Here is a 16,083-nt window from a genome sequence, read left to right as displayed (position 1 = left end):
ATATTAGAGAGTAAAACAAATCTGATGGAGATATATGGCTCAAAGTTTGTTTTTACACACACACATAATGTAAGCAAACATTTTTGGCTAAAATCCGTGATATATACTGAGACAGGATGTTTAACAATTGTCAGTAAAGTTTTATAATCAGACTTTTAAACAGAAAACTTCGCTTGAAATTAAATAATTAGAATTAGTAACTATATAAAAAACAATATATTCAACTTGATTTTAAAAATGATCATATACACCTACAAATTCAGTTAATAAAACAAATGTATGTATATATGTATTACTGGAAATCAATTAATAACACAAAACAATGACAAATATTGTCCATAAACCCTCACAGGTACTGCATTTTGCATAAAAATATGCTAAAATTTGAATATGGTAAACTGCAGCCCAACAGGCAACAACAGCTGTCAGTGTGTCAGTGTGCTGACTTGACTATGACTTGCCCCAAACTGCATGTGATTATCATAAAGTGGGCATGTCTGTAAAGGGGAGACTCGTGGGTACCCATAGAACCTAATTTCATTCACATATCTTGAGGTCAGAGGTCAAGGGACCCCTTTGAAAATGGCCATGACAGTTTTTCCTCACCAAAAACAAAGTTTGGAACGTTATTTAACCTCCTTCACGACAAGCTAGTATGACATGGATCCTTTCTCGTTTCATATAATGTAGTATCTTCACTCTAGCTTTAAAACTGAGCTCGCTACAACCTCCGGAAGATCGATTGCGTTAATGCATTGAAGAAATTAGTGGCGTTAAAACGATCTTGCATTAACGCGTTATTATTGCGTTAACTTTGACAGCCTTAGTAACCAACCTCCCTTTTTTTCCTCAAGGCATCATGGGTAAAGAGGGCCGACAGGCGGCGAGGAACAGCGACTACGCCATCCCGAAGTTCAAACACCTGAAGAAGATGCTGCTCGTTCACGGCCACTACTATTACATCCGGATTGCCGAACTTGTTCAGTACTTCTTCTACAAGGTACAAGACGAATGCCTTGTGCGCTCCACTGGCTCACACGTTTTAATCACTTTATCGTAATTCCCAGTGAAACACTGAGTTACAAAGAACCAGATTTTGCAGCGACTCTGACAGATTACCGGATTCATGAATCCCCGGTGCGACATTCTCTCCTGGATTCATGGCTACGATGATCAGTGTGGGCGGCTTCCACAGCAGGCAGTGCTCTGCCAACTGATTCATTTTTTCCTTTTGGCAGGCCAGCTCTCTGCGGCCCACTCAGTGAGCTTATAGCGCACAATCTCTGCATAAACAGAAATGTGTAGATCGTAGCTTCTTTAGAGTCTTCAAATCTCCTCACGTGTACTTGTCACAAGCTTAGCACTTATGTTTTTTTTTCTCCTCTTATATCTTTCCAGAATGTATGCTTCATCTTCCCTCAGTTCCTGTACCAGTTCTTCTGTGGGTTCTCCCAACAGGTAAGTACTTTGTACTGAGTTGAGACCTCCAGTCTGCCAGCACACAGTGTAGTACGTACATTACCATTACATATCCTCACAGTGTCATGCATTAAACTAGCTTCTTATAGTAATTAATGCTTTTGGTTGTCTGTGCGTCCGTCCGTACTGTTGTCGTGAACGCGATATCTCAGGAACACCTGGAGGGAATTTCTTCAAATTTGGCACAAACATCCACTTGGACTCAAAGATGAACTGGTTCAATTTTGGTGGTCAAAGGTCAAGGTCACTGTGACCTCACACACGTCCCATTCTCATGAAAGCTATATCTCGAACGCCTAGAGGGAATTGTATTACATCTGGCAGAGGCATCCTGTTGGACTCAAAGATGAACTGATTAGAATATGGTGGTCAAAGGTCACTCATGAATTCATATGCTAATTATGACAATTTCATACAAATGTCTAACAGGATAAAATGATGTAGTGATGATATTTTGGACAAACATGGATGTAAACCGCAGCCTGACTGGTTGGCAGAGGCATACAACCGCGAGTCGATAATTCTAGTTTAATGTTTACGTTTAAAGCTGCATAAATTAGTGGCGCTCGTAGAGACGAACTCACAGAGAAACATCACCCGACTCTGCAGTTCCCCTCAGCTCTACTGAGCATTTTTTTGACCTCTTTCTTGTTTTGATTTTACGGCCCAACAACTCCACTCTCATTAATCTCGTTTCCAGCTCTAATAAACCCACTTCACTGTACAGTGCCTATCCAGCACCAAAGTTAGCAACTAGCTGGTCACATTGTAGAAGATCTAACAGCTGACGGGGTTCCTACGCAGTATGGAAAAGTATGGAATTTGGTTTTGGTAATTTCCAGGTCTGGATAAGTATGGAAAAAAGAAAAGAGAGTGTGGAAAAATGAATTAATTGCCCTTATTCTGTTTTCTAAAATATAAAATTCTGAATTTTTAAAAGCAAATTCATCATACAAGCAGCAGAGTGTTTTTCATGGCGTTTGGAGCAGCCAGTGCAGCCAAAATGTTTACCACTGTGTGAAAGAGCACGGGCCAAAGAGAGCTTGATGTCGTCGAAAGCAAAGCAAGAAGAAGGCTATGACGTGCGACTGGACGCATACTCCAACGCAGAGCTTCCTCTGCGCCTGTACGTCACAGCCAGGGCCGACGCGTCCATATAGGTAAACTAGGCAATTGCCTAAGACGACCCTTTGGCGAGGGCAGCGAAATGTGGGCCATGTTTTCATCATGAGCAAAATAACAATAATAATGTAATAATAAAAAGTAACCATAAACTGTCCCTGTTGCTAATAGAGGGGCAGCACAATTGTTTTTCGCCTAGAGCGGCATTGCCCAAAGTGCAAGATGTTTGACAGTGGAACATCGTCCAACTTTCTGCGTAAGGCTGTGGACTGAACGACCACATGGGGAAATGCAAGTTTTCTGAGGGCTGGCTTGACAATCCCAAATACAAAGCCTGGTTGGTTAACAATTCCAAATGGGAAAAGAGCTGCAAACTTTGTGTAAAATCTTGTCATAGCTTCCTCCCCAAGTCACAAAGTCAATTATGGTCTGAAAAATCTACCGAGAGGTCTGGAAATTTTAGTCTGGAAAAGTATGGCATTTTTAAATGGAAACTGTGTGGGAACCCTGAGCTGAAGGACCGGCTCTTTTTCTTAGGAGTTGGTGGAGATCAAAACAGAGCTAAAAGGAGACTGAATATTTGACTGACGTCAAATAGCCAAAACCACAACTGTAAATGAAAGCTAATGTTGCCTGCTGTATTTGTCACGCAATTATGGTTAACATGTTCATGATACAAATTTCATAAGATGATAATTTGTCAATATTTTCAGCTTGTTCTGCTGCCCCCAAGTGGCCAAAAAAAACAATTAACACAGCTTTAAATTGTAATATGGCCTTGTGTTTGTCCCTCTGCAGCCTCTGTATGACACCGCCTATTTGACGTTGTACAACATCAGCTTCACCTCACTCCCCATCCTCCTCTACAGCCTGGTTGAGCAGCACGTCACCATTGACACGCTCAAGAGGGACCCCTCCTTGTACAGGTCAGCACAGTAAAAAAAAAATATTTGTACCTTTTCTGTGGCGTTTACGATCCAAATGTTTGTTGCTTTCGCTCAACTTTTGTTTTTTCTGCCCATCTTTCTTAGGGACATAGCAAAGAACTCCCTCCTCCGCTGGCCCGTCTTCCTCTATTGGACGTGCCTGGGTGTGTTCGACGCTGTTATCTTCTTCTTTGGTGCCTACTTCCTGTTTGACAACACCACCTTCACCAGCAATGGCCAGGTAAGCTTATCCCTGTCTCTATGTCATCAGAGATCTGTCATTTAGTGAAACAAGTAGAAGTAGATCAGCTTGTGGGGTGTTCGAGGTGTCCTTTAGGGAAATTAAAAAGCGAATAATGGACACAAAGTTAGTGCTTTCTTTTACGAACACTCATCCATCTCCATTGGATTCTCATGAAAGAGGAGTTAAGTGTTACAGGAGGACTTTGTGCTCATGTTTTTGTTATTACGGGTCTGTAACAGTAAGGTTTCTGTCCCGTGCCCCCATATAGATCAGCAACATTGGATCTCCATTCATATGCAATAGCATCTTTCTCTGTATTGTTAATTTGTATCATGTCAACTGTTTTCGATTGCCTTTGGTCCTGTTTTTTAAGTTGAAACATCCTGAAATTCATTTTACCCTTTGTCCTGATTCCTTTCTCTTTTCTTCCCCCTTCCTCCTCTCTGCTTCCTCTCTCTTTATTTTGCTCCCCTTCTTCTTCTTCTTCTTCCTCTTCTTCCTCAGCTTATGACCACCAACACACAGATGGTAAGCCTGTCTCCCTCCCTGTCAGCTCTCTCTGTCTTTCACGCTTTTTTAGTTCCTGTCGTACCGTTTAAGCTTTCAGTTTGACCGTCTCATCCAGTTTCATCCCTCCTCACTTCACATCATCCATGCACTTTCATTTGAATGTGTAGTTTTCCAGTGCTCCATTATTCCCCTAATCTCTGTAAAGCCCTGAATCCTACACAGTACCTGATCTTAACAACTCCCCCTGACATAGTAGAAACCTTAGACGCTCCCCCACATTATCCTCGTGTTTTGTTGTGGTAGTAAATAGAGTAATGCTGGTATGTGCTGTTGATTACGATCCAACATCTGTTTGTTGTTCTGTCTAACGTGTTTGTGCATCTGTGTGTGTATGTGTGTGTGTGTGTTTGTATGTCCATGTATTTGTGGTAGCAGTTCTTAGGGTTGGGTGGTTTTTAATATCTCTGCTCCAGCATCCAGTGGACTGTTTTCAGCCTGTACTCTTTGTGTTCAGGTGACAAACAAACAAACAAACAAACAAACAGAACTGGTTTAAAATGGGTTTTCTCTCATCTATAAAGAAAGGGATTAATGAATGAAGGGATTCTAGCAAAGATAGGTGCACCTACCAACAACCAGCTGTGGTTACTATTACATAAATTCCCTGCTTTCTTCGTCTTGATCTCTCTCCCTCCACCCTCCCTCCCTCTCGGCTCTCATTCCATCTGTTCGCTCCTGATGTCTGCTTAAACCTTTTCTAGGATTTCAGCAGGTATCAATATTTGGATGCGATGAGGTGAAGTGAAAACATTCTCAGTTTATTATCCCAGAAGCTTAAAAAGAAATACCCTTTTCCAAAACAGATCACCTCTTGCCCTTTTTTGTGCTCATGTATGCACTTTAAAACCATAGGATGTTCACTAATCCATGGATGCAGGGCGACAGGGATGTGTGATCGATGTGGCCGCTAACCCTCTTCTTTCTTCCTCTCTTCCCTCGCAGATGTTTGGGAACTGGACCTTCGGGACTCTCGTCTTTACTGTGCTGGTGTTCACCGTTACGCTCAAGGTGTGTGAGCACATGTCTTTCGAAGTGAAATGGGGGGGGGGAAAGAAACACCCATGTCTATTGTACTGCATAATCCCTCAATTTAAATGAGTTAATTGCCATTGCACGAGTGCCTCATCGTATGCGTGGACAAGCTCGCGGCACACGCACGTTAACTAGCATGTTACGTAAATGATCGACTACAGCTTGCACAACAGTAAACCCTGAAGGCAAAGTCATTGGCTTCATTGACTGGTTGAGTGTTTACTATGTATATATTCTGTCTGTTTCAGCTTGCCTTGGACACACACCACTGGACCTGGATCAATCACTTTGTCATCTGGGGGTCGCTACTTTTCTACGTTATTTTCTCTCTTCTCTGGGGAGGCATCATTTGGTATAATTTTGTTTTTTCTTCCAGCATGTACAACATTTACGTAGATTAGGACATTTCTGAAACCCTTTTTTCTGTCTTTCCCGTCGCTGCGCAGGCCGTTCCTGAACTACCAGCGGATGTACTACGTGTTCATGCAGATGCTGTCCAGCGGTCCGGCCTGGCTCAGCATCATCCTGCTCATTACGGTCAGCTTGCTGCCTGATGTCATCAAGAAGGTCCTCTGCAGGACCATGTGTCCCACGGCCACCGAACGTGCACAGGTAAGATCTTGGCAACACAGTGAAACGAAAGCTTTCAATTGTCTTGTTCCCAGTTTTTTTTTTTTTTCCTGTAGGGGACTTCTGCTTTGCTAAAATCATTAACCGATTAATGCTTTCCCATTTTTGAGAAAATTTAAATTGTGCCATTTCAGTTCACAAACTGATATAGTAAGTAGAATCCTCTCCTATGCCAGCTAGTACTTAATATCTTGTCTGTAATAAACCATATGAGAAAGCTGCAAATCTATTCCACTCAATTAATCATCCAGGAAGACCATTAGGATCCCTAATAGCTTTGAGCAACAGCGTGCTTTAGAATGACTTTCTGTTCCCTATGGCTAAGCCTCACCTTCCCGTGAATGTAAAAATGAATGACAGGTCTGACAGATTTCTCCCTCCTGTGCTCTTTCTTCTCTTTTCTCCCTTCTCACTGCAACCTGGTGGACCACCATAATCCACACCATCCTCCATCGTTCCTTTCTCCCTTTTCCTTCCTTTCACCTCCTTTCACTCTTCCTCCTTTTTTCTTTTCCCTCCCTCTTCACTACCGTTCCCTCTCTTGTTTACCCCCACTGCTCCCGTGACTCTGCACTCACTCTGCACTCTTTCGGGGAGTAACTGCAGTCCTCTCGCCCGTGCCTTACTGTGGAGCCGTCCACCATCTTCATGCTTTCTCAGTCCTCGAGCAGAATGAGTTTCTGATTGGCCCCAGAGAGACGAGAGGAGCAGGAAGAGGAGGTGACTCTCTCACTTTTAAGCCCTCATCTCTGTATGCATGGTGGCATGTCCCAGTGTAAACCATTTATCACCGTCTCAACACCTCGCTTAATGTGAAACTAACTACTAGGACGCTATTGATGACAATAGGGACGCAGTGTTTGGTTTGTAAGCCAGGTTAGGATTTTATATTTTCTTGTTTCCTGACATTTTTGAAGTCACCTTTTCCATTATATACGACTATATTTTTTTAGGCTTTTTTCCATTATATACATTGTGTGTGTTTTGTGTTCGGTTTCATAATTACTGTTTAAGATTTTTAAATTTCATGCCATGCTATGTCTTTTATATTGTCACCCTGTTTGAAATGATAGACCATAGTTTTTCTAAGATGGTTTGTCAGAAATGCAGTATGTCTTCCATGCAAAACACCAGTTTGATATTTCTTATTTATTGTAGAGCTGAAGTTTCAGCTCTACTGTTTTGATAAATTATTAATTATTTTAAATAGGGCTGTCAAACTTCACGCGATAACAACGCGTTAACGCAAAGTCGTTTTAACGCCACTAATTTCTTTAACGCAATCGATCTTTTGGAGGTTGTAGAGGGCTCAGTTTGAAAGCTAGATTGACGATACAGGCATCATATGAAACTAGAAAGAATATAAACGTAAGGAATCCACAGGTACCAACCATGTTATACTAGCTTGTGGCGAAGGAGGCTAAATAAGGCTTCAAAGTTATGCTAAATTTTGGCAAGGAAAAACTGGCATGGACATTTTCAAAGGGGTCCATTGACTTCTGACCTCAAGATATGTGAATGAAAATGGGTTCTATGGGTACCCACGAGTCTCCCCTTTACAGACATGCCCACTTTATGATAATCACATGCAGTTTGGAGCTGTTGTTGCCTGTTGGGCTTGAGTTTGCCATGTTATGATTTGAGCATATTTTTATGCTAAATGCAGTGCCTGCGAGGGTTTCTGGACAATATCTGTCATAGTTTTGTGTTAATTGATTTCAATAATAAATAGGCCTATAGTAATTTTTAAAGCAAAAATTCCAAAGCTCCAGCTTCTCTATTCGGAGGATTTGCTGTTTTCTGTTATATCATTGTAAAGTGAATATGGTTGCATTTTGTACTTTGGTTGGACACAACAAGACGTTTGAAGACGTTTGGAAAGATTGAGAGGCAATTTTCTCTGACATTGACATTTTATAGACTGAATAATTAACCGAGAAAATAAGCTTTACTTGACACCCTAAGTTGTCATCACTAAACCCTTCCAGACCATGTCTTAGCTATCAGATTCAGCTTCAGGTTTGCAATCTCAAAAGTGGGGTTGGCAACCTAATTTTCCAAAGATCCATGACACCGTTCAAACTTTGCTCTGAAATGTGTCCTTGGTGATCAGATCACAATTGGACAGTGGTAAATACAGCTATGCCTAACCCAGAGTGCACTAAGGTCTTATCTAAAGTCACATTCAGAGTTGGTCAGGAATGTGAGTTAACAGATACTGAACATAAACGTGTCACCACTGCACTGAAAGCCTTTTCAAATTCTTAGTGTGAAGAGACAGACAAAGCTGTAACATTTGCTACAGTTTATTGGTTTAAGCTAACCAACCACAGCAATGCTTTGAAGTCCATATCCGTAGTAAGATTCCAAAAAGCGACGCCAATCCTATTCTGTAGCTGCATGGATGAGTGAAAATGTGTAATGTTTCAGTTTAGTTGCAGCGGTCACACACAAGGGCTGCGGTTGAAAAATCTTTTTTGCTTAGGAAGGTTCCTAGCGGAGTGAAATGACCCGGATGTATCTAAGTAGCATCAATGATAAGAGCTGTTTGAATTCTCTAAATGCAAAGGAAAGGTGCTTCAATGCTTCCTTTCTTATCTCCTTTAGCGTAGGATAAACTAGACCGTCCTTTACCAAAGGAAAGGAGATAATGCCGTCCCAAAATTCCTTGCAACCGCAACACTTAAAGCGACGCACCATTCGGCCGTTCATGAAAACAAACGATATGCTATTATTTTCATATGGTCATGTACTAATTGGGATTCATGCTGATTAATATGAGTGGGCATTGACAACCATTTTGTTTCACTTTATTTTTAATTATTTATTTATTTTAAACATGTAATAAATGAAAAAACAAAACAAGAATTATAAATACAATTAACAGTAATCATATAGCAAACTGCCAATAAACAAATAATCAACATAAATAAATATTAAATTTCCAAAAAGGAGTAGGAAGAAGTACAGCACTATTCCTCTTTTATTTTCAATTCCAACCTTAGTAATGAAGTAATATTCTTCACCGGTTGTCCATGTTAGGTGAGATAATCCTTTTATTATAATATGATTTTAAGTGTTACACCAGCAGAAGGACCTGCGGTGTCTCGCTTTCACACACCGCGGGTGAAGCAGCCTGTCACTGAAAGAGCTGTTTAATAACGCACCGGGCAGAAATGCGCCTTTTGTAGTCCATCTTCGGAAAACATCGTAGTTTTACCACAGCAGACTCGCGTCAATAACATCCGTAGCAGTCGCATCATAATTACAGAGTCTAGTGAAGTGCAGTCGGATTCTCTTCATGATTCTCTTAACACCACAGTTGTCTTTTTCTAAGTCCTTTTGAATTCTCCTTCACATCTTTCCTTGACCTCATGACGTTTTCCATCGAGGTCAAGGTAAAGTGGTTAGGAAAAGACATTAGGATGTCTTTTTTTTTCTTTTTTTTGACCGCAGCCAAGGTGTGAACAGGTTCCATTATCACCTCCTTTCCTTTAACGTCATCCACAGAAGGTAAGGCCAGCGGGGGCCCCGGAGGGCTGTGAGGCTCCTGGTGCTGCTGCTGGTGGAGGGGGCGGCAATGAGAGGAACCCGCTCCACCCTGATAGGACCTGTGAGGGAGACAGTGGAGAAAAAGCTGCTAGGACCTATGACTCCATGATGTCACACAGCCACAGCACCCCTCTCAGCAAACCCTAGAGTACACCCCCCGTAGGTGGGCCTAGGGTCACCATGGTAACAGCACACAGAGGGCGTTGACTGCGGGGAGTCGGGTTCTTAATGCTGCTGCCATGATGCTTCCTGCTGCTCTGCTCTGCATGGGGCATGCTGTCGTGCTATGGCTCAGGCTTGGCGGGGGGACGGACGGTGGGGGCCTACAGTATATTACTGCATCTACACAAGACATTTCCTTCTGTCAAACCTACTCTCAGGATTCACAATTAACTCTGCAGTGCTGGTTGCAAAGCCCGCTGTGCCTCTCACTGCATGTGGGATGGGGAATTAACTTGATCTGGGTAGCAGCCAAATGAGAATTTTTTATCCTCTTTATTAGACCTAGGCTACTTAAAATCCATTGTCACTTGTCATGTGGGCTCCAACAAGTAGCAGGCTTGTTGTGACTCCTCTTTGGTCCTGGACTGTAGCTTATAAGAGAGATGTGAGCTAGAGGAGCTCAGACTGAAGGTTCTGGGTCAGAGGAGGTTTAGTTGTGAAGTTTGAGATGACTGTCAGGTTTTAGAGGGTTTTATACAGATTCGATGAACATTTAGCCAGAAACTGAGGCCATATTTTATTAGGCAGGGTCACCAGTAGGTTATCTAATCCAACGTCGATGTCACAAACTGATGTGGACAAGTCCAGGTTGCCCAGGCAGCGTGTATCTGAAAAGTGCCATCTTGTATCAGGAACACTGGTGACATCTGGTGTTGGAAGATGGAATAGCAAGTGTAATCTAAGGCCCTGTTCACACCTGGCATTAACATGCATCCTGAGTGATCGGATCACAAGTGGACAGCTTTAAATACGTGTGGTCACACCTGGCATTAGAATGCGTCTCCACATGCGTCTCCAGTGACCACTTGTGATCCTATCTCACTTCCCCGCTCTATATGCAAATGAACACGTAGTAAACACATGGCTAATACAGCAGACGTTGTGACGTAATATTACAGGAATGTCAGTAGTAATATCCTACATATTCATGAGTTCGGGTATTCAGGCATTTTATCAACATCAAAATAAAAGGCTATTGTACCGGAGGTCCCCGGGGACCTCCGTGCCACCGACGTCGCCGCCTTTGCCAGGCGACAGCGGGGTACAGAGCTTCAGAGAGCCGGGGATAAGAGCGAGCGAGTGGGCGGGCGGGTGTCTGCCCCATGCAAAGCACCGGAACAAAAACACTGACACATCACCAACAGTATGAAAATAATGCCCTTTGCGTGCCTAGTCTGATAGTCTGTAGATCATGTAGCCTAAAAGATATATTTTAATAAAATACAGTTGTAGCGACAGAATACAGTAGAGCACAAAGGTCGTTTCCTTGCTGCGAGGCAGACTAGCGCTGGCGTCTGCCTGTCTATTCACATGAGGAGCGCAGTGAGACCCCGGGACACATTCACGTACACACTGCTAAAAGAATGTGGCCATATGTGGCCCAGACCACCTCTGAATGTGGTCTGAGCGATCGGATCTCAATGCGTCCTCACTGCGTCTTGAGTGCGTTCCCACCTGTACTTAAAGCTGTCCACTTGAGATCTGATCACTAAGGACGCATGTTAATACCAGGTCTGAACACGGCCTATGTCTTCAGTTCATAAGCATGCTTAATCTAACACAACTGTTAATCATAAAGGGAATTTTCAGAGGGTTTCTCATCATTGATCAGTAAATGATGTCCACACTTAATGGATTTATTTGTTCAGTAAATTTGATCCAAGGGTTCATAACAGGGTGTCATTAATCATTCAAATTAACATCTGGATATATAAACCTTCTGAATACAACCCTGCTGTTCGATCTTGTGCATCAAGCCGTCTCACATCTGTTCTCATTCACAAGTTCTGTGATTTGATCTGCATGGTGCAATTCTTTTGATTTCCTTTTCTACTTTTCTGTGTTTTGGATTTTCTTGTGACGATGCGTCCTCCATCTCTCCGCAGGATCACGAGAAGTTGTCGCGGGGTCGCGTGGCCGAGTCGACTCCACTGTCCTCTCGTCGGTCCTGCAAAGGCACGAGCGCGGACTCCTCTCACCTCCAACTCGGCGCCGCAGAGACGCTGTCGCTCAGCAGGTCTGATCCCCTTCCCCAGAAACTGCTGGTCCACTTGGCAGAAGGTGGAGGGGCGGACTTGTGCTCTCTCAGCCCCTATGTGCTCCGTCTCTCCGGGGCGGGATTTGCCTACTACGCTCCAGGGCCGGAGACCTCCGTGTGAACACAGAACACAGGCTCTGAAACTATGCGGATGTCGTGGGCTGAAACATAAAGTGCATCCCCAGGATGTGCGAGCAAGATCTGCATCTCAAGGATCAAGGATTTATAGAGCAAAATACAAACACACATCCACCTCCATGCTGAGTTCACCATGTGCATTTTTCTGGGCTACACCTGAGTGAACAACCCTTTAGATATTATAGCCCTGACGCCTCATCTTCATACTTTATAACATCTTTTTGAATCAGTGTCGTCCTTGTCTTAGTCTCATTAAAGTTCCTACCAAACTCTTACTTGAAAAAGTCTAAGAACAAAAAGGGGAACCATGTGCAAAGGTGCATTGTTTATGCACTAATCGAACTGTCCTGTTTCAACGTGTCAACAGCCTTTTTGTATTCCTTGTCCTCATTTTCAGTCTCGCGATCTTGCCTGTTTCTTATGGAGGACCAAAATAGTCACGGAAATAGTAATAAAGCATTTAATTGATTAATTACTAATTGTACAATAAAAATAGGAATTAATACATTTGTTTGCAAATTAATTTATTAATCTATCAATAATTAAACTAAATTACAAAATAATTAATTATTTGACATTTTAATTGGCAATAAAAAGAAGAATTATATAAATAATTTACAAATGAAATATTAATCCATCAATAAATAGTTCAAATTAAAAAGGGATTTACAAAAACACCATAAAACAGTCAATAAGTAAATAATTTAAAAAGACATTAATGAATTCATAAGTAAATAATGGAATTCAAAAATCTATTTGAAAATGCAGTTTAAAAAGGGAAATAAATAACTGGATTCACATGTTGAATTATGAATACTGGTTTTAAACAGGCTTCTAAAAGGGCAATTTCTTTTTCCATTTGCATTTCCCTGCTGCTTTTGCTAAACCCGTTAGCTATTCATTTTGCTAAGTCATTTAAACTCTGCATTTAGCTTAGGCTAATTATGTTGTTTTTGTAAATCCCTTTTTAATTTGAACGATTTATTGATGGATTAAAATTTCATTTGTAAATTCCTTTTATAATTCTTCTTTTCATTGCCCATTAAAATGTAAAATAACAAATCACTTTGTAATTTAGTCCATTTATTCATAGATTAAAAAATTAATTTTGTAAACATCTATAATTCCTATTTTTACTTTACAATTCGTTATTAATCAATTAAATGCTTTATTATTATTATTATTTCCATGACTCTTGTGGTCCTCCGTACTTCCTCGACTTTCATGTGCTTCATGTGTTGAAAACATTTATGTACAGTTACGTGGTCTGGCCAAGTAAGGGGCGGCCGTCAAAGCTCAGCCCTTTAGGTGTGCGTGCGTGTGCATGTGCGCGAGTGTATGCATGAATTTGCCTGTTAACTGTATGTTTGTACGTGACACACCTTTGCCTTACAGGTAGCCACACAGCAGCAGGCTAGGAGCCAAAGGAGAAAGGTGTAAAAAAAAAAAGAAAAAAAAAAAAGCAGAAGTGGTGTATTACAAAGCCTTACACACACACACACCCATCAGCTGGAGGAGAGAAACGGGGGAAATCTGAAGAGGGATGTGCAGTATTCTAGCCACCCTGCCTTAATTCATAGATACTGATTTTTAGTGGGTTATATTTCTAAGTCAGTTTAAACATGTTTGTGAGTGGACGGGTTCAGAGGGCATACATGTCTGGTACAGTGTGTCTATTCCTCTTCTTTTGAGTCCACTTTTTTCTTATCTGCCGGTGTAGCATGTCGTCTCTCCCCGCTGCATGCTGATCTGCTCTTCTCTCAGTTCTTCCTTATCCTCCTTCGTCCCAGACATCATTCATCATGAACCATATCACCACACCTTTTCTTCCCCCCTTCAACCCCAGCAATAAGCACACTGTACCCCACTCCTGCCCCGATGTGGCCGTGCAGCGTAACAGCAGCCTGAGACTCGTGCAGTCTTTATTTATGGATGTCCTAAATGACTTGCTATTCCTCACCGTTGCATTGTGCTTGTGTGTTTGCTGCCATGCTCTGTGTTATGCAAAAGTTAACGTAAGAATGCTAATGTCACATTATAAGGGTTTTTTTCTCCACGTTGCATTTATCTATGAGGTTTTTTTTTTCCGTATTGTTCTAAAATTATTGATGGCGGTCACTGTTGATGTATGGATGTAACTTAAAAAAAAGAATATCTATATATATATATATATATATATATTGTAGTGAGAAGGGGTGGTATATAGTCTGTTGTAAAATAGGAGGGAGACTTGAATCGGCGATGTCACAATCAAATCAATAGAATGTACAGAACTGATTTGTCCATCATGTCCTCCAGCTGAAGATTGTAGCTCATTATGGATGAACCTCTTTTCTGCATCTCTAACGTCCGAAGTCCTCTTTTGTCCAAAGCATATCTGTCCTGTTGCACAGCAAGTGACTGACTCTGGAAAGTCTTGAATGTCCGATTGCGAAGCATTTTTGTATGTTTATACAGTTTATTTTCATACACATCACCATCTGCCAACATGTATAATAGATTTAATAACAGGTGTTCAGTATTTTTTTACTGGGGCACAGATGATTTATAAGTTTGGTTGGAGGTCTGGATTTGTCTCTCAGTTTTCACTCAAAAGCCCACACACCTCCACAAGTGTTTGTACTTGGGGGGGCTCAACGTCATGACCTCAGTAGATTAATAGAAGGGCCTTGGTGCTTGTTATGCAGTGTCCCACCTCACTGTGCTGTTGCCATACTGTATCCAGACATATTCTACATGTCACATACCACAATAATATAAGGTCTATTTTACTTTAATAACGAAATGGGGAATTCTTTAGTCATTCATCAAACCCAGTTTGTTATTCGAGTCCTACACGGCTCCGTTTTTCACTACTACTCGTCATTTTTTGTGTTGTCCATTGTGAATATTTCTTTTGCTACTTTTGTATCCCAGAGAGAAGACTATATTTTAACTCTGTTAGAATGTGTGTGTTCAAGTTTGTAACCAAAATTAGAGCAACATATACATTATATGATTCATTAGAGATTTACCAATAGGTCTACACACTGCACTTTGTTCTACAACAGATCAGTTTTTCCCCTAAAACAAGGTCTATTGTCTGTCAACTGGGGTTTATAAGTGTTCACTCTTCCTCACAAGTTATTTTTCTAAGAAGAATGTAGTGGGTGAGATAAAAAAAAAAAAAAAAAGTGACCAAATAACTTGACTAGGAACGGACTGTCTGTAGCCTCCGTCTCAAATGGGTTTATCGCACCAGCCTTCTACTGCTGATCAGAATGTCAAACTGCTTTTTCTAAGTCCATCAGCAGAACAGCAGGTGCTCATCCTGTCACTCCTGAGCTTGGCATAATGTCTGAAATGTCGACTTCTGTGCTCGGGTCAGCACGCCTCATATCATACCTTCAGTACAGCACTGTTTGTATTACTAAACAGGTTTTTTGAGAATTTACTCTTTTTTTTTTTTGGATAAAGATTTTAAAAGTTCACCTGTTGACTTTTTGCCAGCCTGTCTGTAGCAAATGAGGGCAAAGCACTGTATTGTCATTCTGCTTGTAATAAAGAAAGAGTGAAAACACTTGTCACCTGTGTTAATGTTTTATATTATTAATGTCATGTCTGTACTTTTTTCTGCCATTATCCGTGTCTGCCTAAACTCTCCTGTCATTCCCTGTCAGAGGGGCCAGCCCTACAAATGCAAAAGTCTGTCACTGACTGAGGACCAATTCCAAACCCCCCCCTACACCCTCTCCCTACCCACTTCCAAGACGTTTGCGCTTCCGCGTGGAGGTTCCACCGTATTAAAGGGACTGTTTGTAACTTCTTACACGTATAAATCACTGCAGGTCGGTGTTCCATGCACGCTCGCGTGTGGCTGCGCTGTACAGACAAGACTCCAACACAAACTACACTGAAGCACCAAGACCGTAGCTTTGGTCTCCAGGGCCGGAGTCTCTGCTGTACTCTGCTCCGCTGCCTGCCTGCCTTCACTCACACACCGCGCCCGTTCTCGCTATTTCGCTCCACACATGCATGCGCGCACACTACACACTGCAGAAGAGTTAGTTTAGCTCTGAGAATATCTAGTAAATGTACAGTGGATGTTTGTGCAGAAATAAACGCTGCAGCTCCTCCAGACCAACAGAGGT

The 16,083-nt window shown here is 41.8% G+C and overlaps 1 protein-coding gene across 6 annotated transcripts in view; it reads left to right on the top strand.

The window, feature by feature from the left end:
* LOC141782457 (phospholipid-transporting ATPase IH-like) overlaps window positions 1-15,512 on the top strand; it is a 46,699-nt gene extending 31,187 nt beyond the window's left edge. The window contains exons 22-31 of one of the 6 annotated variants that reach the window (XM_074658858.1): window positions 855-1,000; window positions 1,399-1,458; window positions 3,400-3,527; window positions 3,633-3,768; window positions 4,276-4,299; window positions 5,284-5,349; window positions 5,622-5,725; window positions 5,820-5,985; window positions 6,610-6,723; window positions 11,664-11,801. In XM_074658858.1, the coding sequence (XP_074514959.1) occupies window positions 855-1,000; window positions 1,399-1,458; window positions 3,400-3,527; window positions 3,633-3,768; window positions 4,276-4,299; window positions 5,284-5,349; window positions 5,622-5,725; window positions 5,820-5,985; window positions 6,610-6,687 (908 nt within the window). In that variant the 3' untranslated portion in view covers window positions 6,688-6,723; window positions 11,664-11,801. Of the gene's footprint in view, window positions 1-854; window positions 1,001-1,398; window positions 1,459-3,399; window positions 3,528-3,632; window positions 3,769-4,275; window positions 4,300-5,283; window positions 5,350-5,621; window positions 5,726-5,819; window positions 5,986-6,609; window positions 6,724-9,513; window positions 9,739-11,663 lie in introns of those variants that run through there. The other 5 variants (XM_074658857.1, XM_074658859.1, XM_074658854.1 and 2 more) reach the window with 5 other exon arrangements.
* The last annotated feature ends 571 nt before the right edge of the window (window positions 15,513-16,083 follow it).

The sequence above is a fragment of the Sebastes fasciatus genome, chromosome 14 (assembly GCF_043250625.1).
Source record: "Sebastes fasciatus isolate fSebFas1 chromosome 14, fSebFas1.pri, whole genome shotgun sequence".
NCBI classification, from domain to species: domain Eukaryota; kingdom Metazoa; phylum Chordata; class Actinopteri; order Perciformes; family Sebastidae; genus Sebastes; species Sebastes fasciatus.
The sequence above is the reverse complement of the archived record's forward strand: the minus strand, read 5'-3'. Positions and strand labels throughout refer to the sequence as shown.